The sequence below is a fragment of the Aythya ferina genome (genome assembly GCF_964211825.1).
Source record: "Aythya ferina genome assembly, chromosome: 7".
Lineage (NCBI taxonomy): Eukaryota > Metazoa > Chordata > Aves > Anseriformes > Anatidae > Aythya > Aythya ferina.
Window position 1 is genome coordinate 24,458,932 of NC_140302.1, and position 24,142 is coordinate 24,483,073.

Genomic DNA, 24,142 nt, shown 5'->3' on the forward strand with positions numbered 1-24,142 from the left:
CATCCCATCCCCATCCCAATTCCCCCCCCATCCCCATCCCATATCCCCATCCCCACCCCATCTGTATCCCCATCCTACCCCAATCCCCATCCCCACCCTACCTGTATCCCCATCCCCATCCCCATCCCCATCCCCACCCCATCCCCATCCCCATCCCCATCCCCATCCCATCCCCATCCCCATCCCACCCCATCCCCATCCCCATCCCCATCCCACCCCATTCCCCCCCCCATCCCACCCCAACCCCACCCCCATCCCATCCCCATCCCATCCCCATTCCCCCCCCATCCCCACCCCACCCCATCCCCACCCCCTACCCCATATCCCCACCCCAATCCCACCCCAATCCCACCCCCCGCTCCCCCCTCCCGGTGGCCGCTCGGCGCCGTGTCCCGGCAGCGGGGCGGAGCCGCCTGACGCCTACGGGGGAAGCGGGGCGGGGAAGGCGGGGGGGGGGGGGGGGCGGCTCCGGATCCGCTCCGGATCCACTCCGGATCCACCCCGGCCTCACTCCGGATCCACCCCAGCCCTACTCCGGCTCCACTCCGGCTCCACTCCCTCAGCGCCTCCCCCCCATGGCCGCCCCCCTCCTACGGGGCTGAGCTCCGCGCCCCATCTCTCTTCCCCCCCCCCCGCTCCCGGAGCCCCCAGCCCCGACCCCCGACCCCCCAGCCCCGGGTCCCGGTGCCGGGGGGGGGGGCCCAGGGCGTTGGGAGGCCGGGTGTGGGCGGAGGGAGGCCCGGGGCCAGCCCAAGATGGCCGGAGGCGGCGGGGGCGGGGGGCTCTGAGCGGCCCCCCCCGGGCACCGGGCACCGGGACCGGCATCGGGACACCGGGGAGAGGGAGGAGGTTGGGGGGGGGGGGGGGGTGAGGTTTGCAGCGGGGCTGAGCCCCCCCCGCTCGGCTACAGGAGGAGGCGGAGTGCTGCCGCGGGTGGGTCTGGGCTTGGGGCTTTTTTTTTTTATTATTATTTTTTAATCCTTTTTTTTTTTTTTAATTTTTTAATTTATTTTCCCCCCCGCACCACCCCCGGTAGCGCCTGGGCAGCCGCAACCTTCCCCCCCCCCCCCCTCCCCAGGCCCCTTTGTTGGCTCCCTCCGGGGGCGGCTCTGGAGCTGGGGGGGCTGCAATGAGAGCGGGCTAGGCTGGAGCCCCCCCCCTCCTCCTCCTTATTTTTTTTTTTTTTAATTTATCATTTTTTATCATTATTTTGTTAATATTTTTCCTCCCCCAGCCCCTGCTGGGAATCCGGAGCAGGTTGATTTTGGGTTCGCGGCGCTGGGGCTCTCCCCCTCCCTCCCTCCCTCCCTCTTTTCCCTTCCCCTCCCTGCCCTCCCCTCCCTCCCTCCCTTTGCGAAACCCATTTTCTTGTCTCATTCCTATTTATGAACGGAGGCAGAGGCTGGGAGGGTTGCTTTGGGCTCGGGGCTGGAATCTCGTCTGAATGATTGGCCTGTCTTCCCTCTCAGCTCTCCCATTCAAGACCTCACAATTTTGAAGCAGGCGAGAGGGTTTTTTTTTTTTCTCTCTTTTTTTCTTTTTTTTTTTTTTTTTTCTTGTCTTTTTTTTTTTTTTTTTCCTCTTCCTTTTTTTATTTTTTCGCCGCTCTGCCGGGTGAGAAGCAAACCTCCGGGGCCGCGGAGAGAATTCGTTCCTTTTTTCACCGTCGTCATCGTCGCTGTTGTTGTTATTATTATTATTCTTCTTTTTTATATATATTTTTTTTTAATCATTATTTTTAATCTTCCTCCTTTTCCCGTTTTGGAGCTTAACCCTTTGATCTGTTTCCTTTAAAAGACTCCGATTCTGAACTCCCATCAGGGAGAGAGGGAGGAGAAATACAGGAAAAAAAAAAAAAAATCAGAGCGAGTCTGGGCTCTCAGCTGCTAGCCAGGTTGGTGGGGGACAAAAGTCCCTTTAAAATATTGAATGTCGGTTGCAAGCCTAAGAAAAGAAAAATCAAATCCGGAGCGCTAAATTTAGGAGGTTTATATGGCACTTGGACCCTGCTGCTGGATTTTGTATGGATTTTTTTCAACCTTCGGTAAGTTTCGATTCGCCCTCGGGGATAAAAAGAGACAAATTGCTGTTGGGGGTTGTTAAGACTTGGGGTTGTAAATCCTACAGTATCACGCCTTGTGTTTTTTTTTTTTTAATCTTTTTTTTTTTTTTTTAACCGTTTGCCGTGCTTTTTTTTTTTTTTTTTTTTTAAATGAAATGACACAGATACCGTGTTTTCGTGCTTGAGATTCCTAGAGTGCTGCCCTGTGGCTCTCGTTTTTTATTCCCCGATTTCTGCCATCCGTTGAGGGTTTTTTTAATTTTATTTTTTTTTATTTATTGTGCGTGCCGGGGAGGAAGGGGGGGAGCCCGGCGATTCACCCCGAGACTTCCTGTTGCAGGGAGGAGAGACCCCGGCGTCCATCTGTAGACCAAACTGAGAGCTTCAGCGGGGGGAGAGTGGCCAGAATCCGCCGGCAGAGATGGCCGAGAACTGGAAGAACTGTTTCGAAGAGGAGCTCATCTGCCCCATCTGCCTGCACGTCTTCGTGGAGCCCGTCCAGCTGCCCTGCAAGCACAACTTCTGCCGGGGCTGCATCGGGGAGGCGTGGGCCAAGGAGTCGGGCTTGGTGCGGTGTCCGGAGTGCAACCAGGCGTACAACCAGAAGCCCAACCTGGAGAAGAACCTGAAGCTCACCAACATCGTGGAGAAGTTCAACTCCCTCAACCTGGAGAAGCCCCCCTCCGTCTTGCACTGCGTCTTCTGCCGCCGGGGCCCGCCGCTGCCCGCCCAGAAGATCTGCTTGAGGTGCGAGGCCCCGTGCTGCCAGTCCCACGTCCAGACCCACCTGCAGCAGCCCTCCACGGCCCGTGGGCACCTCCTGGTGGAGGCGGACGACGTGCGGGCCTGGAGCTGCCCCCAGCACAACGCCTACCGCCTGTACCACTGCGAAGCCGAGCAGGTGGCCGTCTGCCAGTTCTGCTGCTACTACAGCGGGGCCCACCAGGGACACTCGGTCTGCGACGTGGAGATCCGCCGCAATGAGATCAGGGTAGGTCCCCTCCTCGCCCGCGCGCCCTCGCCCTCCGTCCGCCCTCGGGATGGAGGTGGCCGTCATCCGCGCAGAGATGCTGCGGGTGGGTGGGATTGGGATGCACGTGGCGGGGTGTTGGACACCGCGTTCGAGGGCTGGCTGGCGTCGTGGTCCTTCTCCCAAGCGTGTCCCACCGTGAGACCCGCTTGGGATGGGGCAAGGGTGTTCCCTGCCACCATGGAGGGAAGGAGCCTCCAGCAGACCCCTGCTGAGGATGCGCCCCGCAGCAGCAGCCTGCCTCTCCTCTCCCTCCTCCTCCTCCTCTTCCTCCTGGACCCGCTGCTCTGTGGCGTGCCCTATTTGTTTCCCGACAGGCCTGTGTTTGTGTAGGGCCTACCCAAACCCCGTCCTCCTTCCCCAGCCCTTTGACGTGGTGCCCTCGGCGGCGCTGGGGCAGGCAGGAGGAAGTCGGCAGGAGCAGACATGTTAGATTGCGGCGACGCCGGGGCGCGGCGGGGAGGGGACAGGGACGGGGACGGGGCCATCCATGGGGGTCCCCTCGGCGTATGGGGCAGGGTGGAGGTCCCAGTGCTGAGGAGGGGGCGTTTTGGGGAGGAATCTCCCCGTTTTGGCCCCGCTGCGCTTCAGGGTCAGCTGGCGGCCGTGTGGTGAAACCCGTTAAAATCCGGCGGTGGATGGAGCCGTGTGGCGGTGCCGGGGGAGTTGGGGGCGAGCTGGGCTCCGTCCCGGGTCTGAGGCGCCCTGAAATGGGGTTGGGGTTGTCGGCTCGGGGGGTGACAAAGCCGCCGCGCGGCGGGGACGCAGGCCCTGTGCTTTGTAAGGCTGGTGAATGTCAAAGCCCGGCTCTTCCCACCGTCCTCCTCGTCTCCCCCTGAGGCCATGTCGGCCTTCCCCTCCCTCTCCGTAAGGCCGGAGCTGGGAGAGCTTCACGCCGGCGATTTGGGGCAAATCGGGGAGATTCGGGGCTTCTTGCTCCTGTCGGGGTTCGGGGCTGGGTTTGGGCCAAACGCTGCGTTTTCGCCGGCCCCCGTCCCTCCAGCAGCGCTGGGTTTGGGGGAAAGTGAGGCTGCCTCGCCATCTGGCAGCAGCTTTCACCCTGCCTCCGGACCCCGGCGTTGCCGGTGGGCACCGCGGGGCCCCGGGGACAACCCCGGTGCCACCCCCCCCCCCGGTGCCTCCCCGCCGCGCTGCCCACCCGCTGCCTCGACCCTTCCAGAGAGGCCCCGGCGCTCGTCTGCCGAATAAATATTTAACAATGAATTGAATGGTGATTACTGTAAAATGGGGACGATTTCCTGTGTATTTTAATGTTGCCAAAATGAGTCACCATTTAGCAATAAAAAAAAAAAAAAAAAAAAAAAGAGAGAGAGAGAGAGTCATAAATAAAAATTGCAGGATAATTACTTTCCAATTGGATGGCCAGGCCTGCAAGGGGGGGAGGCGGCTGTGCGCGGAGAGCCGCCAGCGTGAGCTAACAGGAAGGTTATTTTCCTCTCCAGGTTTTTTGGGGGAAAACCAGAGACCTCCACGGAGGTGCCAGCAGCTCCGCCACAACGCGCTGGGAAGGGGGAAGACCCAAGGCAGGCTTTTTGAGAAGCGCTTTGCTGCTGCTATTTATAGGAAGTCATTTTTGCCTCCCTCTGCCAGGGCGGAGGAGCCACCCCGGGAGGACTGCGCGGGGCCGGGCCGGGGCTGCTGGTGCGTGTGTTTCCCGGGAGCTTTAGGCAGGGACCCAGAGTGTTTTTCCAGGTCCTTTTCCAGGACGCTTTGATCTCATCTATTCCCACTCTCTCTCTGCGTTTTTTCTCTTTCTTTTTTTTTTTTTTTTTTCCTCCTGTTGTTGTTGTGGCTGTAGTTACGGCTGGATGCTCGCTGCTCCTTGCAGATTCGTGCTCCTAATGACCTGGCGCAACGCTGCCGCTGGCCGGGCTGAGTTTTGGCCCCGCCGTGAGATTTTAGGATGGATGGCCAGGCGCTGAAGGTGCCCGTGTAGCAGGGCCGCAGGCTTCTTGTGTGACCTTGGCAAAATCCCGTAGTACCTCCATCGCCCTGTTATCTTAATTTCCCGTCCCTGCCTTGATAATCTTGTCTCTCCATGGGTGCTCAGAGGTTGGGGCAGCCCGGAGCTGGGCAACAGGGCAACCAAAAGGGCCTGCAGGTCGAGCAGCATCCCCGCAAACAGGGCAGAGCCCCTGGATGAAGAGCTGGCGAGCTCCTGGCTCTGCCCCGTGCTCGCTGTGTGGCCCTGGGCAGGTCCCTGATGGAAATCCTCAGCGAGCCACGTGAGCCGGTCCCGGCCAGGAATGCGGCTGCGTCGGCTCCCGAATTAGGCCACTTGCGTGTCCCATCCTGCGTGCGCTCGGCCGCTGACGGCTTCCCACATGCTGGGGTCGGGCACGGGATTCCCAGCTGCTGGCTCGCCCCACGCCGCCGGCGGATGCGCTCCCCGAGCATCCGAGCCAGGCAGGGCTGGAAAGATCGGGGGAAGGCCCTGGGACCGGGCGGCTGTGAGCGATTTGTTCCGTGCGTGTGCCTCTGTGGCTCTCCTCCGGGAAGGTTTGAATTGAGAAATGAGTCAAAGTTGGGAGGCTCGGAGCCTCGTCCTCCGCCCGCTGTCTGCAAGCGATGCGGGGCGTGAGACCGACCCCGTGGTGGAGGCGGCCCCGAAAGCCAGGAGCCTGTGAGAGCTCCTCGAATAAACCACCCTCTTCTGCCCCGTGTTCCTCCAGCCCACCTGGGAGGGTGTCGTGGCAGGGGAAAAGAGGCCCCAAACCCTCTGGGGGCAGAACCGGTGCTTTCTCAGCTGGTGATTTGGGCCACTGAGCAGTTGCTGGGTGAAAGCCGGAGAGCGGGGCAGCGTGGGAGGGAGGAGGAGGCTGGCCGTGCTTCGGCTCCCTGCTCCAGGGGCTGCTGCTGGGGTCGTTTTTGGGGGAGAGGGACCTCTCAGCACTGGGTTCTCCGCGCAAACCCGCAGAGCCCTGGCTCACAGTTGGGTGAACCCGAAGGTGCAACCATAACACAAACAGTAAATAAAATATGTGGTTAATCTTTCTTTCGTGGGCGTATAAAACGCTTACCTCCCCTTCCCCCCTGTGAGATGTTTTCTCCTTTGTTTCCTGTTTTTGTAGCGCTTAAAGAAGAGAGGAAAAAAAAAAAAAAAGCCAACAACCCACCCTCTTTCTTTTTTTTTTTTTTTTTTTTTTTTTTTGGCTTCTTGACGTTTTGTTTTGTGTCAAGGTCTCCAAACGAGACATTTTCTCCTTCCGTCTCTGCCTCTGCTGTCAGAGCCGGGTGCCTCCCACCTGCTCTTCCCATGCACGGGGAAACCCACTTCCAGGGTTCAAACCGAAAGTTCATCCAGGCTGAAGTAGTTGCGTTGCCTGATTTTTGTTCGTTCACCCCAAAATGGGGAAAAAACGCGTGGCTGGGGCTGAAGCAGAGGTGAGAAGGCAGCAGCCGAGGAGCCATGGGAGAAAGGGGCTCGCCCAAACCTTTGCTGGGCATTGCCACGTTCGCCCCAGCTGTGTATGGGACGTGGTTGATTGAGGCTGGGGCCATCAGAGCTTGCTCGAGGATGTCCCAGGAGAGCATTTAGAGCTGAAGGTGCCACCAGTGGAAAAGGGGTTAAGTTAGAGGCTCTGCCCCTGCTTCGGTTTTGTTGCAGGGAACAGGGGCGGCTTTCTCTCCGACCTCGCTCACAGCACCGTGTGGAAGTCATGAGAAAATTCCTCTGCCTTCGGAAAATCCCCCAGCATTTTGGAATGAAGAGAGGGGGAGAGAGCGCGCTGGGGTGCCGCGACCTGCGGGAAGACCTTCGGGAGCCTCCTGCAGGCGGGTGGCAGCAGAGCTGGCCCTGCACAAATCCTGGGGACAAGGACCAGGCTCCTGGGTGCTCAGCGGGTCAGGATTCCCTTCCTTAGCCCCTGGATGAGCTCTGCTTAGGTGTTTTATGAAGAACAGGGAGGTGAGCACTTGGTGTTCCCCAAAACGCCACCGGCTTTCCCTTGGTGGATGGCTCAGACACCAGAAACACCTTCCCATTTGAGGACGGTGCCACATCCCCATCCCCATGCTGCTCTCCGTGCCAGAGCTGCGAAGCTGGGACCTGGGGAACCCCGGCGCTGGGGTCGTCCCCACCGGCAGGCCGCTGGCTGGAGCTGCTGGAGGTTGTTTTACTCCGAAACAGGTTTGGTGGCTCGCGCCGGGCTGGATTTTTACAGGCTTCCTTATTTTCCAGATGACTTGTTTATGGGGAGCGCGGCACGCAGCTCGCTGGAGGCCTTGTGAGTGCGGGTGCCCGAGTTCTCAGGCGTTAATTTCGCTCTCGTGACTTGTCGATGGTGTGGGCTGGTGCCTGGCAGGCGTTCCCCATGGAGCTCTTGGAGGGTACCTGCTCCCTGCGCTGCTTCGGTGGTAGGTCCTGAGAAGCTGGAGCAGCACAGACCCTCCCTGCGCCCTCCACCTGAGCCTCTGCAGCCCCCCCGGGGCCAAACCTCCACCCCCAGCCTCCTCCCCTGTCAGCTCAGCCCCCGTCTCTCCCTCCCCGTGTCCCCAGCTCCTGCCCAGGGGCCTCGTCCCAGCGCCAGGCTCCTAAACGGGACTGACGGTTGCGCCCTGGGACTCCGTCGCTTGGTCAAGCTGCCCTGATGAGCAGTGACTTCTCGGGCCTTGGGCACTGGTGGCGATCCCAGCACCCACCTAGCCGGCTTCCTAGCAGCGTGCCGTCCATCTCTCAAGCTTCTTCATCCTTTGCTGACGGGGCAGCAGGGAATTTAAGGCCAGCCGACAGCAACCTGTGCCACCCCGGAGACCCCGGGGTGCCCAGCCGCCGTGGTGGGAACCCATCTGGCCCAGCAGCGGTGGGGTCCTCGTGGTCCCAGCTCTTCGGCTGAGCTGGAACAGCTGCCTCCTTCCCCAGGGTCTGGATTAAAGGCTTTTCCCTGCTGCTTTCCTGCTGGGCTTGAGCGTTTCCCTTCCCCTTAGCCCCATCAGGTTGCTCTAGACCTGCGCGGAGAAGTGACAGCGGAGCTGGAGGACGCAGGCAGCCCGGTGGCTTGGCTCTGGTCTCCCAGCCAGCAGGTTCAGCCCCAGCTTTGGCTGGTGGTGAGCCTCCTGCTCAGCCCAGACCCCGATTTAGCCTAAATCTAACCCGTGATATTCATGTCAGTGCCACGGGGCCGCAGGTGTGGGGCGCACCGCTCTCCTCACGCCCACTGGCTTGGTGGAGAGGGAGAAGGCGAAAAGACCTCAGCGTGACACCCCCACCCTACTCCTCAGCCCCGGGTGAGTTTTCGGGGGAAGATGTGAGCCCCAGGACCTTCTTCCCATCTCCTCCCCTCCCGTGGCTCCCCCGGAGCCGCCGCCGCTGGGCCCCTGCCCCTTTGCGAGCAGGGCAGAGCTGCGGGGTGGCGGAGGGGCGGGCGGAGGAGGCACATTTCCATGGCTCACAAAGGGCACAAGCGATCAGCTTCGTGCAACTGCCCAAGAATAAAGAGGCTCTTACATTGCTGCCTGCCCTGACCTCTCTCCGCTCTGTTCGGGAGGACAGCCTGTGACCACACAGGGATTTCTGAGCCGTGCTTCGCAGGCAGGCGGTGGGTTTTCTGCCCCCCAGGTCCGCCCGCAGCTCTGCAGCTGCCCTATTTTTGCTTGTTACCTGGCTGTTTGCTGGAAACCCTGCTACGCGGGGGTAATTTTTTCTTGCCTGCTCTTTAATTTCACGTAATTTTTTTTTTATTTTTTTTAAACCTGACACTGAAATGGGGCTGAGAGCAGCAGTGCTTCCAGAGCAGGGACAAAAGTAACCAGGAAACACAGGGCAAGAGAGGAGGGAGCGACACCGAAACAATGAAATAGCCAAGCAAGGAAAGACTGAATGCTCAATAGCACAAGCCTTTGCAGAAATGCCTGGCTAGTGCAGCATTTTATAATCAGCTTCTGTGCTGGGCTGGCCTGCAACAGTAGTGTGATGGGGGAGGAATGCTTTGAATTAGCTGGATGCCAGAATTAATTCTGTCAGGATTCAAACGTACATGTACGTACAGCTTTATAAATAAACACTTGGAGCAAGATTCTGCTTTGCCACGCAGGCTCTGGGGCGGAATCTGGTCTGGCCTCGCTTTTTTTTTTTTTTTTTTTGGTCTTTTAAGATAAAATGCTGTGGCTCTGCCCGAGCCTCGGGTGACTTGGTGAGCTCGGGGCGTTTCGCAGCAGGGAGGCGCTGCCGTGGTCGGAGTCGGGGGACGATGGCTCGGTGGAGGCAGGGCTGGTGCGGGGTGTCCTCCTCTTCCCTTTCCTCCACAGGAGGAAGAGCGGGGCCAGCCGGCCCTAAATCACCCGGCAGGGCTGAAGGCAGCGAGGTTGGGAGCCGGAGGAGAAGCCTGGTCCCAGATCGGCGGGGCTGGGTGGTGATGCGCGAGCACGAGACGCGGGACGCACGCGAGAGACCGTACATCTGTCCTCCAGATGAACTCCGGGAAGCGCTTCCCGGTGCCGGATCCTTCCTGATAAGGACGGCTTTGGCCCCTTCTCGCCAGGGGATCGTGCTCGTCCCCTCGCTGCCTTGTGATTTGCTTGTGATGGTAACGTGAGCAACGCTGCTCGGGGCAGCGCCCGGCCGCTCGGCGGCGGTGGCTTCTGCCTACCACGCTCACAGAGCGAGCTGGTGCACCAGGCCTAGAGGATAACAAAAAAAAAAAAAGCACAAAATGATTTAATTTCTCACCCTTTTCCCCCCCCTTTTCAGTGTTTTTTGTTCCTCTCCCCTTACCTTTCCCGGCTCGGTTCCTCACTCGGTGGCTGTTCTGGGGGGGCCCGTCTGCGGCGCGGGTTGGAAGGGAACGAGCTGGGGATGGCTCCAGATGAGGCAGTTGGCAGGGAGCGCCGTTCCGGATGGCTGTGTCTCTCTGAAATATGAGTAAACGCTGTCAGGCCGGCCGACGGGGGGACGCGGGGGCTCGGGGAGGGCTGAGCTGCCCTCTCCTCCCTCCACCCACCCCTGCGCGCAGCGTCCCCTGCTCACTTGGCGTCCCCCCGGCTCCTGCTCGCCTCCCTGGGTGCCCTCGAAGCTCCATCCCAGAGCTGGAGCTTGGGGAAAAGGGGCAGAAAATTCCCCCGTAGCCTAATGGGGGCGGCAGCTTCCTTCGCCCTACACCAGCTTCATCCAAAACCGATTGATCCAAAACCGATGTGCGGCTCTGAAACCCCGTCCCCAGGAAGGAAAGCTGCCACCCCATCCCCTCGCCATCACTCCTGGGTTTTGGTGCCCCGAGGAGCTGAGCCCCGTGCTGTGGTGCTCAGCCACACGCTCGGCTGTTTTTATGGCAATGTTTTGGGCTCCTGGACCTAGCGGTGACGCATTTGGGAAGCAGAGGGGGGTGGCTGCCGGTCCTCCCGCGGGCAGGGGGCCGCGGCCCTCTCCCCGCCGGCTCTTTTTGGGGTGGGAGCTGGCTTTCCCTGCAGGTGAAACTCCTCAGCGCTCAGACAAAGGGATGGGGGTGCGGGTGCCTCCCTTTGTTCTCGGGTCCTGGTGCACCAGGCTCCGCCGGCAAAAGCCCCTCGACGCGCGGCTGGCGGGTGGATGGAGCGGAATAAATGCGCCGCGAGGTCTCCGTCCCCGGCGCGGTCCCTTTTTTTTGGGGGGGGACAAAGTGACAAAGTGCCTCCCCCCCCTTCCCCGCCTGCCCTCGGGGGTCGTGGCAGGTCCCTCGTGGTGAGGGGGGCGGCTGGAGCCGGGAGGGAATTCCTGCAGCTCCCCTGCGCGGTGTGGCTGGGGGTCAGCGAGCCCTGCTTGTGTTGGAGCTGGGTTTTTGTAGGGCTGGGGGGCAGGATCTGCCCCAGCAGGGCAATCGGGGCGCCTTTTGGGGTTATTTTTGGGGCGGGGGGCTGGAAATGATGCCGTGTGTGTGTCCTGCAGGGACTGCTCCTCTCCAAACCCATCACCCATTGAGGATGTGAGCCCGGCAGCGCAGCCACGGCTCGCCCTCCAGCCTGGGGCTTCGTGGCATTTTATTTAACGCCGGGGGAGGAAAAGGTCAGCGTGATCTCTGCAGCAACCCGGCGTCTGGGCAGAGGGACGGGGGTGCCACCTGAGGGAGAGAAACTGAGCTGGGGGCTCTCCTGGGGGCCAGCAGCAGAGGCTCAGGCTGGTTTTGCTGACGGCTGGCCCTGCTGGGGGTGGTGCAGCATCCCCGGCGAGCTGCCCCCACCCAAACGCTTCTGCCCTTGGTCCTCCCCAAGGTTGGCTCGTGGCTACCGCTCTCTGTCAGCACACACAGCACTGATCTCCATCCATCAAGGTGCTTTTGCAGTAATCTAATAAATAACAGCGAGGCGACAAGCGCAAGCAAAGCCCTTGTCTGCGCCGTGCAGCCGCCCGCCGGGGCCCTTCCTTCCTCGGGAAATGTTCCTTCTTCCCAAAAGGCAAGGCCCGGCTCTGCTGGAGAGACGGACGAGAAGCATCCGAGGAGACAGCTTTGGTGCTGCCCCCGGTAAAGTGGCAGAAATTTGAGGGAAATGTTGTGGTTTTCTGCTGAAAGGTGGAGGCTGGAGCCTCCTGCCAGCCTGGGCGGGTGATGGAGGAAGCCGGGGGTGTGAGGGGTGCAGGAAGGTGAGGAGAAGCCCCCAGGTAGCCCAGGAGGCTGCTGATTTCTCCGTGGGGGCGAGGAGCTGGTCCTGCTGCTGTAGAAAATGGCAGCGTGGTCACGGCTGGAAATGGCTCCCCCGTCCCCGGCGCTGCCCCGTCCCGCGTGGCCCTCGGCACGTCCTTAACCTTTGTGCTGCGCCACGTCCCCCTCTAAAAGAGGATAATGGAAGCGAAAGAGGGAAGCGGCGGGCGCTGGAGGCACCTCGGGCTGCCAAGCCTGATAAAACGCTGCTGAGCTGCTGGAGACCCGAGGAGCTGGAGGTTTGAGTCGGGAGATCAAATGCCAGGTCCGGCTGCCCTCAGATTTCCCCGAGGAAAGCTCTGCTGGGCTCTGCTGGGCCCCGGCTGCCCGCTGCACCCGATTCTGCAGCATTTGACGTGGAGAGAAGGGCAGCCAGCAAAATTCATCGCCTTCAGGGCTGGAAACGGGGCTTTAAACGAGGAGCTGAGCGGGTGCTCGCCCCCTGGAAGGATGGAGCCGGCCGGGTTCCGAGCTGCCAGGCTCCCGTGTGCCAGCAGAGCTGGGAGATAAATGACACCTCGGGGACAAGGGATCAATAATGTCAAAGGCTGGCCCGTAATCAGGCGAGATTAAAAACCAATGACAGGCGTCCTCCGAGGAGCACCAGTCAGCACATCAAAGGACCGTGGCGGGGCGTGCAGCCGAACCCCACACCATCAGCGATGTCCCCCTGACGTGGAGCAGGTCCTCAGGTCTCCCACACCACCCTATCACCTTCCCCACGCCGCTGGGGATGCAGGGTGGACAAAAATAAAGCCAGCCAGGCTTTTGGGGCTGGATTTGGATTTGGGGCTGCAGCGGCCGTGGCGAAGCAGGAGGCTGCTCTGGTGCTGCGGGTACCGCCTGGTTTTGAGGAGGGGATGGGAGAGAACCATTTGGGAAGCTCGGCGTTATTGAATGACTCCTCGAATGCATTGTTTTACCTGTTTTTATCTATTAACCGGCACCACAAGCCTGTCGCCACCCGTGGGCAGGCGATGGGCAGCCGGGGCGCGCGGTCGCGCCGGTTTTTGGGTGCTGGCGTTGGGGCCATTCCCGTGGGAGCCGGAGCCGGGCACCTTCCCACGGCGAGCAGCAGCCACAACCACAGATGGAGAAGGTGGAATTGATTTATTTGCAAGAGCGAATTAAAATAAACTCCAGCCCCTTTTTTTTTTTTTTTTTTTTTCTTTTCTTTTCTTTTCCCGTGCATCCCGCGAGGGGTACGCGCTCCGTGGCGGCTCGGCGGGGCGGGCTAGGAAATGGGAGGTTTCCTTCCCGAGCGTGAGGGCGATGAGAGAAGGGGCCGTGCCCTCCTCCTGGAGCTGCCCCAGGAGCTGGAGGTGCCGGCTGCCTTTGCCCCGGGCTCCTTTTCCCCTTCCTCCCCGCCAGGAAGCCTGGCCGTGGCGTGAAGTAATGCCTGCTGCCGGCGAGCGCCAGGAGCGAAACGAAGCCCTGGGAGCGCGAGCAGAGGGGCTCGCCTCTCCCGGGGCTCCCCCGGCACCATCTGCGAGGGGATTGCAGGTTTTTGGGTGCCCTGCTCCCCTCGGGAAGGGGCTCGTGCAGCGCCTGGGAACGCGCCGAGCGCCTGCCGGCGAGGAGCCGCCACTGGCGTCGCGCCACGAGCTGGGGGCCTGGCGTCTGTTTGATTCCAGACGTGTTTACGGCGCGCGGCTGGCGGCGAACTACAGGTCCCAGCATGCTCCCTCGTGGCTCCCGGGCTCCGGCAGGAGCAGGGAGCTGTGGGACTCGTAGTTCCCACCTGGGTTTTGCTGTTACAGAGCTGGGTTCGGGTCCGGCGCCGCCAAAGTACCGGGTCCTGGCCTCCTGCGCCCTCATCCTCCAGCCAGCGGCTTGCGTGGTGCGAGGGCAGACCGGCCTTTTTGTGTCAGCGAGCCGGGGAGGGGATTCGGTCCCATTCTGAACTCATTTGCAACGTAAATATTTTGATGGCGAGGCCGTTGCTGGGAGCTGGGTGTCACGGCGAGGCGCCGTGATTCATTCATGCTGCGGCCGCTCGCGGCACAATGAGGCGGTGCTGGGACCGATCCCAAGGATTTCCTGTGACCGCGGCTGGTGGGGGATGCGGGACGGCACGTTTGGCTAAGCCAGGGCCCTCTGCTCCATTTCTTTGAGCAGCGAGCACCGTGCCGTGCCCAGCCTGCTCAGGACTCCCCACCTCCAAAATCTGGTGGCTCCCAAAGGGCTGAGCTTGCGACAGCGAGGCCAAACCCCTGGCTGTGGCTCTGTCGCAGGGTGTAACGCCTCGTGCCTGCTCCTCGGAGCTGCTCCTGCTCCAGAAGCCGGCCAGGCTCTGTGTTTGTCCCCCCAACGTGTGCTGGGCAGGGCTGGTGGCCGAGGCAGGAGCTCCCTGCGTCCCCTTTGCGCCGCTCGGGGCCAGGTGCGGGCTCTGCAGCGCCCAGATTCGTTCTGGCACCCTCCGTCAGACGGTGTTTGTTCATGCTGCATTTTTCTTTTTCCTGGCTTGTTTGGACACGCACTGGTACATTCACGGCACTCAAGCAGTAACGTGAGGCTCGTTCCCATTAGGAAAGGGGCCAGGATTTTTTTTTTTTTTTTGGGGGGGGGGGGGTGCTGGGAGGGCAGCTTAAGCAGTAAGTTTCTGAGCTCTTTCCTTCTGTTGCCACACCCTGCAAGAAAGAGCAATATCCGCGGCTTCAGCTGCTATCGCACGGCTCCGAACGTCTCTCTTTTAATATAGATTGGTATCATTTTGCATTTTAAAGTAAAAACACGCTGCAAGCTGCAGACAGCTGTCGGTTGGCAGCTTTGTTTGAACATCTGGTGTTGCTGGGCTGCTGTTCAGCACGCTCTAACTATGGGATTCATAAAGATTATAATCCGGGCTTTCAGATTCTCAACAGCCGCCTCGCAAAGGGGGGAAAAAATAAAAATAAAAATAAAAAAATAAATTTAAAAAATGAAATGGGTGAGGGAGAAAACCCAGCGGCTTCCCTGCGAGCAGGCGGCGGCGCGGTCGCGGTGCCGACTCCCCACGAAGCTCGGTGGTGCCCTGCTCCTCGAGCATCCTCGGTCCTAAACCACGAGGGGCTTTTAGTTTGCTTTCTCTCCTTTTTTTTTCCCCACGGTTTTTGCCCCGAATCTCCAAGTCTCGTGTTCCTCGGGGTGGTTTCTGTCGCCTCTTAGCTGGAGCAGCAGATTTCTGCTGCGGCTTTGGGGTAAATGTTGGTGAGGGCTGCAGGCAGCAGCAGGACTTTGTTTTTTTTCTATGTAAGTGATGGAGGAGCCAGGGCTTTGAGTCTCACGTCAAACCCTGCTTCCCAGGAGAAACTGAATCCCTTTCCTTGAAGCAACCCAAAGGTTGAGGGAGCCACCTCCCCAAGCCCTATCCATTCCCGTGCAAGTCAGGCACTTTTCCTCGGCACCTCGGAGAATTAAGCGGCCTCTAAGCCCCTAACAGGTTTTATAAATCTTGTTAGTTGATCTGCATTTTTGCAAAGCTCTTTGAATCCAGCCGATTGGCGCAGAAGTCACCTTGACTTGCGGGGAGGCGTTGACTCTCGAGTCACTTTCAGGCTCCATTTGTCAGTCGGAGGTGCACCAGCAAGGCCCCCCCTTATCTTTAGTAGGAAAAAAAAAAAAAGCTGCCTAGAGAAATGGAGCTGTGCTAGCCGGTAATAGAGGTGCGTGTAAACCCGTTCTGCCCTTGTTTGTGTTGATTTAACTTCCCAGTACAAATTAAAATAGCCTTGAGCAGTTGGAAGTTTAACTAGATCGGATGGGAGAGGGGGAAAAAAAAAAAAAATGCTGCCTTTAAATCAAAGCAGGGAGTTCTTGTTGTCACCTCTGCACGTAGCTGGCATCGGGGTGCCCTCGATGACTTTCTCGAGGGTCTGTGTCCTCGGGCAGGCTCCCGGGGAGCAGAAATCAGCCCCTGCCCACCCCGCTGAGCTGGTGGGATGTGAGGAAGGGCAGGGGGCTGCCGCTGGGGGCTGGGGTCTCGCCGTGGCAGGGCTGAGCCCCGAGCAGAGGTCTTTGGGCAGGGGAGAGGCGGCTCAGCCTTCGGCGAGAGGGTGGGAGAGGCTGGCTGCGTTTCACCCCTGCGGGGAGAAGGCTCTGAGATCACGCAGGCCAGCTGGATCTCGAATCCAAGATGTTTATTTGGAAGAGGGAGCGAGGCTTTCTCAACCACACAGGGGCTGCAGATGGGGGCAGGTTGGCCGCCGGGCGATGGGAGTGGGTTTTTAGGGGATGGCCGCTCTGGGAGGTGAGGTGTCCCGCCTGGCATAGCCTGGGGACCGCTGGCCGGGACCAAACGCAGCAGGTTTGGGAGATTTTTGGGATCCAGCAGCTGGGACGCCGGCGGATCAAGGCAGGACTGGGGGTGCTGCCAAAGGCTGTTTATTTTTGCATGGGGATTATGGAAGGAACGACTCAGGGGTGGTGGAGCAGCGTGGAAGAGGGCTCGTGTGAGGAGCAGGGCGTTGTGGTGTGTCCGAGGTACGGTGCTGACCCAACACCCATCCGTGCCCGGACTCAGGAGCATGGTGAGACTGGGTTTGAGGAGGTGATCTGGCTGCAAGCAGGCTGCTTTTCTCCCTGAGTTAATTTTTCAGCTGGATTCACGATGAGGAAGGAGCAGATCGACGAGACCAGGGACTGAGGAAGGAGAAAAGAAGGTTAAGGAGGGCTCCTGTAGCTCACACGGAAATTGAGAGCAGCTTTCAAGGAGCTGCAAGCACAGCACGCGGAAGGGGCAGGACTTTTCATGCGGTTCCTTAGGCTCTGAAAAACCATGAAGCCTGGTGAATGGGGTCCTCCCCGTCCCCACAGCCCTCCCTGGGGCTGAGGGCTGGAGGAAGGGCTTTGCCTGGGGCAGGACACCTTCCTCCATCCCCTCCCAGGGGTACAAACCCATCTCTCCCCACAGAGACCGCAGGGTCCCGGTGCTCTGGAGCACCTCAACCCGGGGTTTTGAGGCCGGCAGCCTTGCTGCAAGGCCCAGCTTTTATTTTTGGCGGGGAGGAAGCACATGAGGGCCCGATGGTGATGTTTGTCAGCAGGGCCCAGATGTCCTCCAGGTGTTGGTGTCAGTCTGAGGTCTTGAGGGGCTGGAAACACTTGCTGAGAGAGCTGGGATCCGGATCCGAGCCCCAAAACTTTGTAGGATACCTCAACGCCCTGAGCTTTCCTGGTGTTGAGGTGCTGCTGAAGTGGAGGGGAGGCCCCATGGCATGGGTTGGCTTCGTGTGGGTCCAAAAAATGGCTCTCACCACCTGTGATGGTTTAGGAAGGGCTGGGAAGGGCCAGGCCACCCCGGGCAAGCAGCTGCTCAGCCCCAGCACCCCTTTTGGGGCTGTCCTGGGAGCAATGGGGCCTGCCGCAGCCTGGTTTCTGCCCGGGGGGAAGGCCTCGAGCTCTGTCCTGAGCCCCCCCCCTGCCTGGTGGTTACTGTAAAGGCGTGCGAGATGAAACCCCGAGCAGCAAACATTTCCTTCCTGTCTCTGCAAGCCGATCGGCCTCCTGCAAGCAGAGCAGAGGGGGTCGAGAGCTGCTCCTGCCCAGGCCTGGCAGCAGGAGCCATACGGGGTGGTGGTCCCGGGGGTGTGTGGGGTCTGTGGGGCTCCCCCGGTGTCCCCATGGGGCACGGTGATCTTGGGAGGTTTCCCTCCTGCCCTTCAGGTGTTTTCCCTGCCGGGTTTGGGGTGTCCCCTGTTTTTGGGGGCTCTGTGAAGAGCAGCGTTGGCTTTGGTGAGGGGACACATCCTCAGGACGGATCAGGACACCTCCACCCGTGGGTTTTTTCTCAGAAAACCATCCCGCTGCTGGCAGAGCGGGGCCGAGGAGCAGCAAATCAGCCAGGGGAGGGGAAAATTGGCTCTGGCATCCCCACCCCGGGGCCGCTGGCTGCATTAGCATTCAGCGGCTGTGACCTGGGGCCTGGCTGCAGCCCCCCGGCTCCGCGCCGGGACGCCGGCCTCAATGAGCGCCCTTGATGCGGGGCCCTGGGCCCAGCTGCAGGTGTCTGGAGCCGTTCCCGAGAAAGGCATCTGCCCTTCAGGGCTCCTCCGCTGCCTGGCCCACCTTCCTCCTCCTCGCCCTTCCTCCCCAGCCGCCCCGCTCCCTCCGTCCTGGCTTTCCGGCCGCCGCAGACAATGTCCCCATTCACCACGGCTGGGGGAAGAAGGAGGGATGTGGGGAGCCCAGCACCCAGCTCCCCAGCTGCAGGGGCTGCCTCGGGCCAGCCGGGCTTCCCCTCCACATTGTGGGGCTTTTTGAGGGCGTTTGTGAAAGCCCCAATGGGTTTGGGGGGTCAGGGAGGGCTGGTGGACGGATAAACTTCGTCCAGGTTTCTTTAGGGCACGAGGGCTGTGGGGCCGGGGGTTTTGCTTTCCCACTTTTTCCCACTGCCAGCAGCGGGACGGGGTCATAAGGAGAGGATGGGTGGAGGAGGATCATCTCCCTTTTCCTCTCTATTTCTCCACGAGAGGGGGGCAATTACGTTTAATTCCAGCAGGGTAAGCCAGTGTCCAGCAATTAGCGCTGTCTCACTCGGACTGGGGTAGAAGAGCCAATTACCCCGGCCGCAGATTAATTTATTAATGATTTGTCAGATTAGCTGGCATCCACTCTGTTGACGTTGCCATACAACGCTCCCCCGTGCTGGGGGACCCCGTCTACAACTGTGGTGGGAGATAGCTGCGGATTTGGGGCTGGATCCTTCTGGGGATTTGGGGCTAATCCTTCTGGGGGCTGATTTTGTCCTCCAAACCCCGCAGCTGGAAGGCCTCCGACCACCCTCCCGTGCTCACATCTCCTTCAGCTTTACTCCTGCTGCTCGATATATAGGGCGTTTGGGGGCCCTTTTGGTGCAGTCCCAGCACCTCAGGAGACAAACTGCGATCACGGAGCCTGGGAAGGGCTCGCGCGAAGAGCGTGCGCGGAGAGAGCCGCAGCTCTCCCAGCACCAAGGTCATGCATGAAATATGAGAAATTACCCTGAGAAATCCTGATCCTGGAGGAGGAGGAGGAGTTCATGACTTCAGAAATACCAGATTTGGGAGGGGATGGAAGGGAAAGGGATATATTTTCCTTTTCAAAATACCTAAGGAATTCAGCCTGCGCTGCAGAGACAATGAGATTTCGCTCCTCGGAGCCAGCAGGGGCAGCTCGTACCCGAGTGTCTTGTTAAGGGTTCAGTTGCCGTGGGTGAGAAGCCCTCCCATCCCGCAGCAATCTCAGGCACGTATGGTTTTAAATCACCCTAAAATCAAGAGAGTGATTCAAGTGTGAGATAGGAAAAAAAACACACAACACGCTGCATGTCCTCTATTGGAAACCTCTTAGGTTTCTACGGCTTTAGGTTGGATTTCGGTCACTTTTTCCAGCTGCGGGAGGGTATTGAGTGAACTTGAGCTATGAAGTTGTGTATAGATTTGTGACCTCGTGTCCAGGGGGTGTTGTAGGGTGGTTCTGGCTGTGGGTGTGGAGACGGCGAGGCTCTCGGAGCAGGGAGGGAGGCGTAGAGGACAGCTCGGTGCAGAGGATGGTGCCCACAGGGGATGTGCTGGCCACCAAAATCAAGGACCCACCACCCACAGCTCCTGCTGGAGCTCCTGTGCCATGTTTTCAACCCTATTTTGTTTTTTTTTTTTTGGACAAGCACACCTCCCAGGCCCCGTTTTGGGGGGTGTGCTCTGTCTGCGTGTCCTCCGTGCGTGTGTGGGCACCGTGCACGCATGTGGAGCGCGGCTGTGAGTGGGAAGATGGTGTTGTGTGTGTTGGTTTTTTTTTTAGCTCCTCGTTATTATTAGTGCTGGGAGCTGCTTTTAGGGCGATTGCTCTGTGTGGGGCTGACCCGGCTGCCGAGCGCAGCAGCGCCGGGGCTGGAGGTGCCCGAGACCTGAAGCAAAACAACAGGAGGGAGAAGGCTTCAAATTCCTGCTCCCGAGCGGAGTCGGAGGTGACAGCCTTTCCCTGCGCTGCAATTAATCCCAGCAGTGCCTCTGCCACCCCCCTCCCCCTCCCGCCTAGTCCAGGAATTAATTACTTGATTATAAATCCCCGAGCGGCGGTTTATAATAGCAATAATCCCCTCGAAATTCATCCGCGCTGCCTGTTCCTTCCCGGCTCGCCCCCGCCGTCGAGAGCCTCTCGGGCCTGGGGGGGAAACACGGGCTCGGTGCCACCTCTCTCCGTCCCTCCCCATGGCGTTGACGCCGACAGGGACAGGAGAAGGGACCCGTGGCAGGAGGTGAGCCCCTCCACGCGTCCCCCGAGGTGCCCAGGGCCGCGTGGGGCCGCCGGGTTCGCCTCTGACGTGCCGCCCTCTCCGTGCCCTGCAGAAGATGCTGATGAAGCAGCAGGACCGCCTGGAGGAGCGGGAGCAGGACATCGAGGAGCAGCTCTACAAGCTGGAGTCGGACAAGCGGCTGGTGGAGGTGAGGGGAGCTCACCCTGAAGGGGTTGGGGTTTTGGGGTGGGCAGCAGGCTCTGGAGCTGCTTGGCGTGGAGGAGCTGGTTGTGCTGTACTTGCTGTCTCCATTTTGGTCCTGGCAGGAGTATTTTTTGGGGAAAAAAGGTGTTTGGGGCTGCCCTACAGCCCCCTGGGTGTTTGGGTGAGGGTGGAAGCTGTCCTTAGGTACCAGACATCTCACCCTCAGCTCAGCACAGCCATCAGCTTCATCCCAAGTGGGATGGAGGGGTCTGGAGGTGCAGATCCCCATAAATCCCTGAAATACCCAGGAGGTGAGAGCTGCAAGAGGGCGTTTTGCTGGGACACCGATAAAACAAGGTGGGCTCTTGCTCCTTGAAGCCCCATTTGGCCTCCTGGGGAGTGGAGGAAAGGGTCAGGAGCATGGTGTGTCCCCAGCATGGGGCTCGGATGGCTCTGGGGTGGGGATGGGATGGGGACAGGGAGGGTTTCTGCAGCTTGTGGCAGCTGGGGAAGGACCCAGGGGCATCATGGGGGTGCCAAGGGGCTGAGCCTGCTCCTGCCCCCCAGGAGAAGGTGAGCCAGCTGAAGGACGAGGTGCGCCTGCAGTACGAGAAGATGCACCAGATCTTGGACGAGGACCTGCGGAAGACCATGGAGATCCTGGACAAGGCCCAGGCCAAGTTCTGCAACGAGAACGCCGCCCAGGTCCTGCACCTCAACGAGCGCATGCAGGAGGCCAAGAAGCTCCTCAGCTCCGTCCAGGTCATGTTCGACAAAACCGAGGACATCAACTTCATGAAGGTGAGCCCTGCTGCTGCCTCCGGGAGGGTTTGGTGCCGCGGGGACGGCGTGGGGCACGGCGAGGAGCAGGGGACGGCACCGTGTTGGCTCTGCTGCTGGCTCCTGAGGGGTCAGGGCAAGGAGAGGTGGACGAGGACACGCTGCGGATGGAGCTGGGACGGAGCAGCCTGGGCTGTGGGGACAGAGGGGTTTGGGGCTCGGTGTCCTGCTGGGTTTGGGGCTCATTTAGGACGGGGAGGGCAGCAGGAGGCATGAGACCACAGTGTTTGGAGGCAGACACAGCCCTGGGTGCTGTGGGGGACCCAGAAGGGGACACGGAAGGGGAGGTGGGTGCTGGGGCAGGGCCTGTCCTCACTGACCAAGGCTTCTCCTTCCCCTCCTAGAACACCAAGTCTGTGAAAATCTTAATGGACAGGTAAGCCCAGGGTGTGAGCGTGTTTGGGGGGGAAGGGGAACGTTGTGGGGTGGAGGTGGAGCAGGGCTGGGGATGCTGGAGCTGCCGGGGGGCTGCGGGGCTGCCCTGAGCCGCTGGGGAAGGGTGCGGGTGGTGGATGGGGGCAGGTCCCTGCTGCCTCCCAGGGGAAGGGATTTGGCCTTGGAGGGTGTGTGGGAAGGAGCCCGGGGGGGATCCAGACCCTCCCCTGCGTGCGTTCTGTCCCTCACCTCTCCTCTCCGCCCCCGGTCCCCAACAGGACCCAGAACTGTACAGGTGGCAGCCTGCCTCCGCCCAAAATCGGGCACCTCAACTCCAAGCTCTTCCTGAACGAGATCGCCAAGAAGGAGAAGCAGCTCAGGAAGCTGCTGGAAGGTGGGTGAAGCCGAGGGGGTACGGCGGGGACGGGGGACAGGCCCTCGCTGCCTCCCAGTGGGTCCCAGTGCGAGGGGGTGGGGAGGGCCATCGGGGTGCAGGGACCCCCGGGAGCCCCTCTGCGGCCAGGTTTAGGACACGGAGATGCTGTGGAGTGGATGTGTTTGGGGGTGACACGGCAAAAGCTGGCCACGGGCAGAAAGATTTGTAGGAGGACACAGGGGTCACACCACGGGCAGGGACAAACAGGGACCGATGTGGTCCCACAGCCCCCATCCCGTGCCTGGGAGCTGATCACATCCTGTGGAGGCTTCGTGGTCCTCTGTTCTCGGGGGATTTGGGGTTCTGCTCATCCTGGGACTGGGACCGAGCTGTGTGTGGGGCTCAGCCTGTGCATGTGCTCAGAGAGTGGCACTTGGGGCCAGCCTGAACCTGCCGGTGAGGTCCCCAAATTCACCTGCAGGTGGGTGAGCACCCTGTTCACCAGCAGCAGGGCAGCCTGGGGGCCTTCAGCTCATGCAGGGCCAGGACATGGGTCTTGGGGCTTCAGTGCAGCTTCGGGCTGGTGGCTGGGACACCCCATGTCCGCCCCACACCTGGCAAGGAGCTGTGCCATGGTGCACAGGGCTGGGACACGCAGCAGATCGTCCCTGGGGCCATCGGGACGAAACCTGACGTGCTCCTGCTCTCCTGTTCCCCCCGCAGGTCCCCTGAGCACCCCCGTCCCCTTCCTGCAGAGCATCCCCATGTACCCCTGCACCGTCAGCAACTCCGGCGCGGAGAAGCGCAAGCACTCCACCGCCTTCCCCGAGGGCAGCTTCCTCGAGCCATCGTCCGGGACTGTGGCGAGCCAGTACATGAGCCAGGGCGCTTCGGCCGGCGAGGGGCAGTCCGCACAAGCCATGGTGCCTTGTAGCTCCACGCAGCACATTGTTGGACTTCCCAGCGGCCCGCAGCCGGTGCACTCGGGCTCCGTCTTCAACCCATCTCACTACCCCAACACCACCTCATCTCAGCAGTCCGTGCTCTCCCAGTACGGCGGGCGCAAAATCCTCGTCTGCTCGGTGGACAACTGTTACTGTTCCTCGGTGTCCAACCACGGCGGGCACCAGCCCTACCCGCGCTCGGGGCACTTCCCCTGGACGGTCTCCTCGCAGGAGTACTCGCACCCGCTGCCGCCCGCGCCCGCCGTGCCCCAGTCGCTGCCGGGACTTGCGGTGCGGGAATGGATTGACGCGTCCCAGCAGCACGGGCGGCAGGATTTCTATCGGGTCTACGGCCAGCCGTCGGCCAAACACTACGTCACCAGTTAACAGCCACACTCTCCGGAGAGGCCTGGTTGATGGCGCGCTCGGAGAGAGAGGAGTCTGCTTTGTTTGGGCTTTGTTTTGTTTTCTTTTCTTTCCAATCAAACCCGGTTTCCTTCCCGCCTCGTGCCTCTCCAGGATTTTGGGGAGGGTTGTTCTCTCTCATCTCTTTTTTTTTTTTTTTTTTTCCCTTTCCGCTTTGAAACAAAATAATAATGTTTTGTTTTGTGTTTTTTCTTTTCCTTTTAATTTTTTTTTTTTAATTTAATTTTGGAAAGTCCTTCCTGTCCCTCGCTGGGAAAAGACGAGGGAGAAATTACACGGAAGAAATCGATGGGGATTTCAGTCGGGCGTCTGGTTCTGTGCGTCACGCTCCTACTTGCTACTCTCTGGCTTCGGAAAACTTCAGAAGGGACAATTGCACCTTCTCCATTTCAACTTCTCTGAGTTCATTTTTTTGGTTTGGTTCAGTTTTCCCCCTTTCCCCAGCCCCTCTCTTCCCCTTTTTAAAAAGAAAAAAAAAAAAAATCTATCATTGATTCAGTATGAAATGATACGTGTAGATTTTGGGTTTGTTACTTTTTTTTTTTTTTAAAGGCTGATTTTTTTGTGTTAAAAGGCCACTTCTCATGCATATTGGCATTTTTTTTTTTTTCCTTCTTTCAGAGATTTGTAAATACACAATGGCAGGAAATTTAATGCACAAAAAAAAAAAAAAAAAAAAAAAAAAAAGAAAAGGGAAAAGAAACTTTAAAAAAAAAAACGAATAAATAAAAAAAAAATCTGTTCTAGTTTTCAGGAGGGGAAGCGTTGCCGAAATGCAACCCCCCCCCCCCAACGTATCGCTGATGCAACTTCCTGTAACAAGCACTTTGTATAAAAAAAAAAGTGGACTTCCTGCTATAAGGCACAGGTATTTATTCTGTAACCAATTTTAGAACACACACAGAAAAAAAAGAAAAAAAAAAAAAAAAGAAAAAAAATATTCAAATAAATGTGATCACTTAGTGCAAACGCCTCGCTCGGCTGCGGCTCTTCCCCGCGAACGGGAGCTCTGGCAGGAGGCTGCCCCCCAACCCGGGGGGCATTTTGGGGACGGGGTGGCC

The 24,142-nt window shown here is 59.5% G+C and overlaps 1 protein-coding gene across 1 annotated transcript; it reads left to right on the forward strand.

Moving 5' to 3' along the window:
• Positions 1-1,081: 1,081 nt before the first annotated feature.
• Positions 1,082-24,050, forward strand: TRIM8 (tripartite motif containing 8). Its single transcript, XM_084525701.1, has 7 exons — positions 1,082-2,044; positions 2,403-3,053; positions 20,029-20,124; positions 20,688-20,921; positions 21,305-21,336; positions 21,614-21,729; positions 22,435-24,050. The coding sequence occupies exons 2-7, from the start codon at positions 2,484-2,486 to the stop codon at positions 23,040-23,042; spliced, it is 1,656 nt and encodes a 551-aa protein (XP_084381827.1). The 5' UTR covers positions 1,082-2,044; positions 2,403-2,483; the 3' UTR covers positions 23,043-24,050.
• The last annotated feature ends 92 nt before the right edge of the window (positions 24,051-24,142 follow it).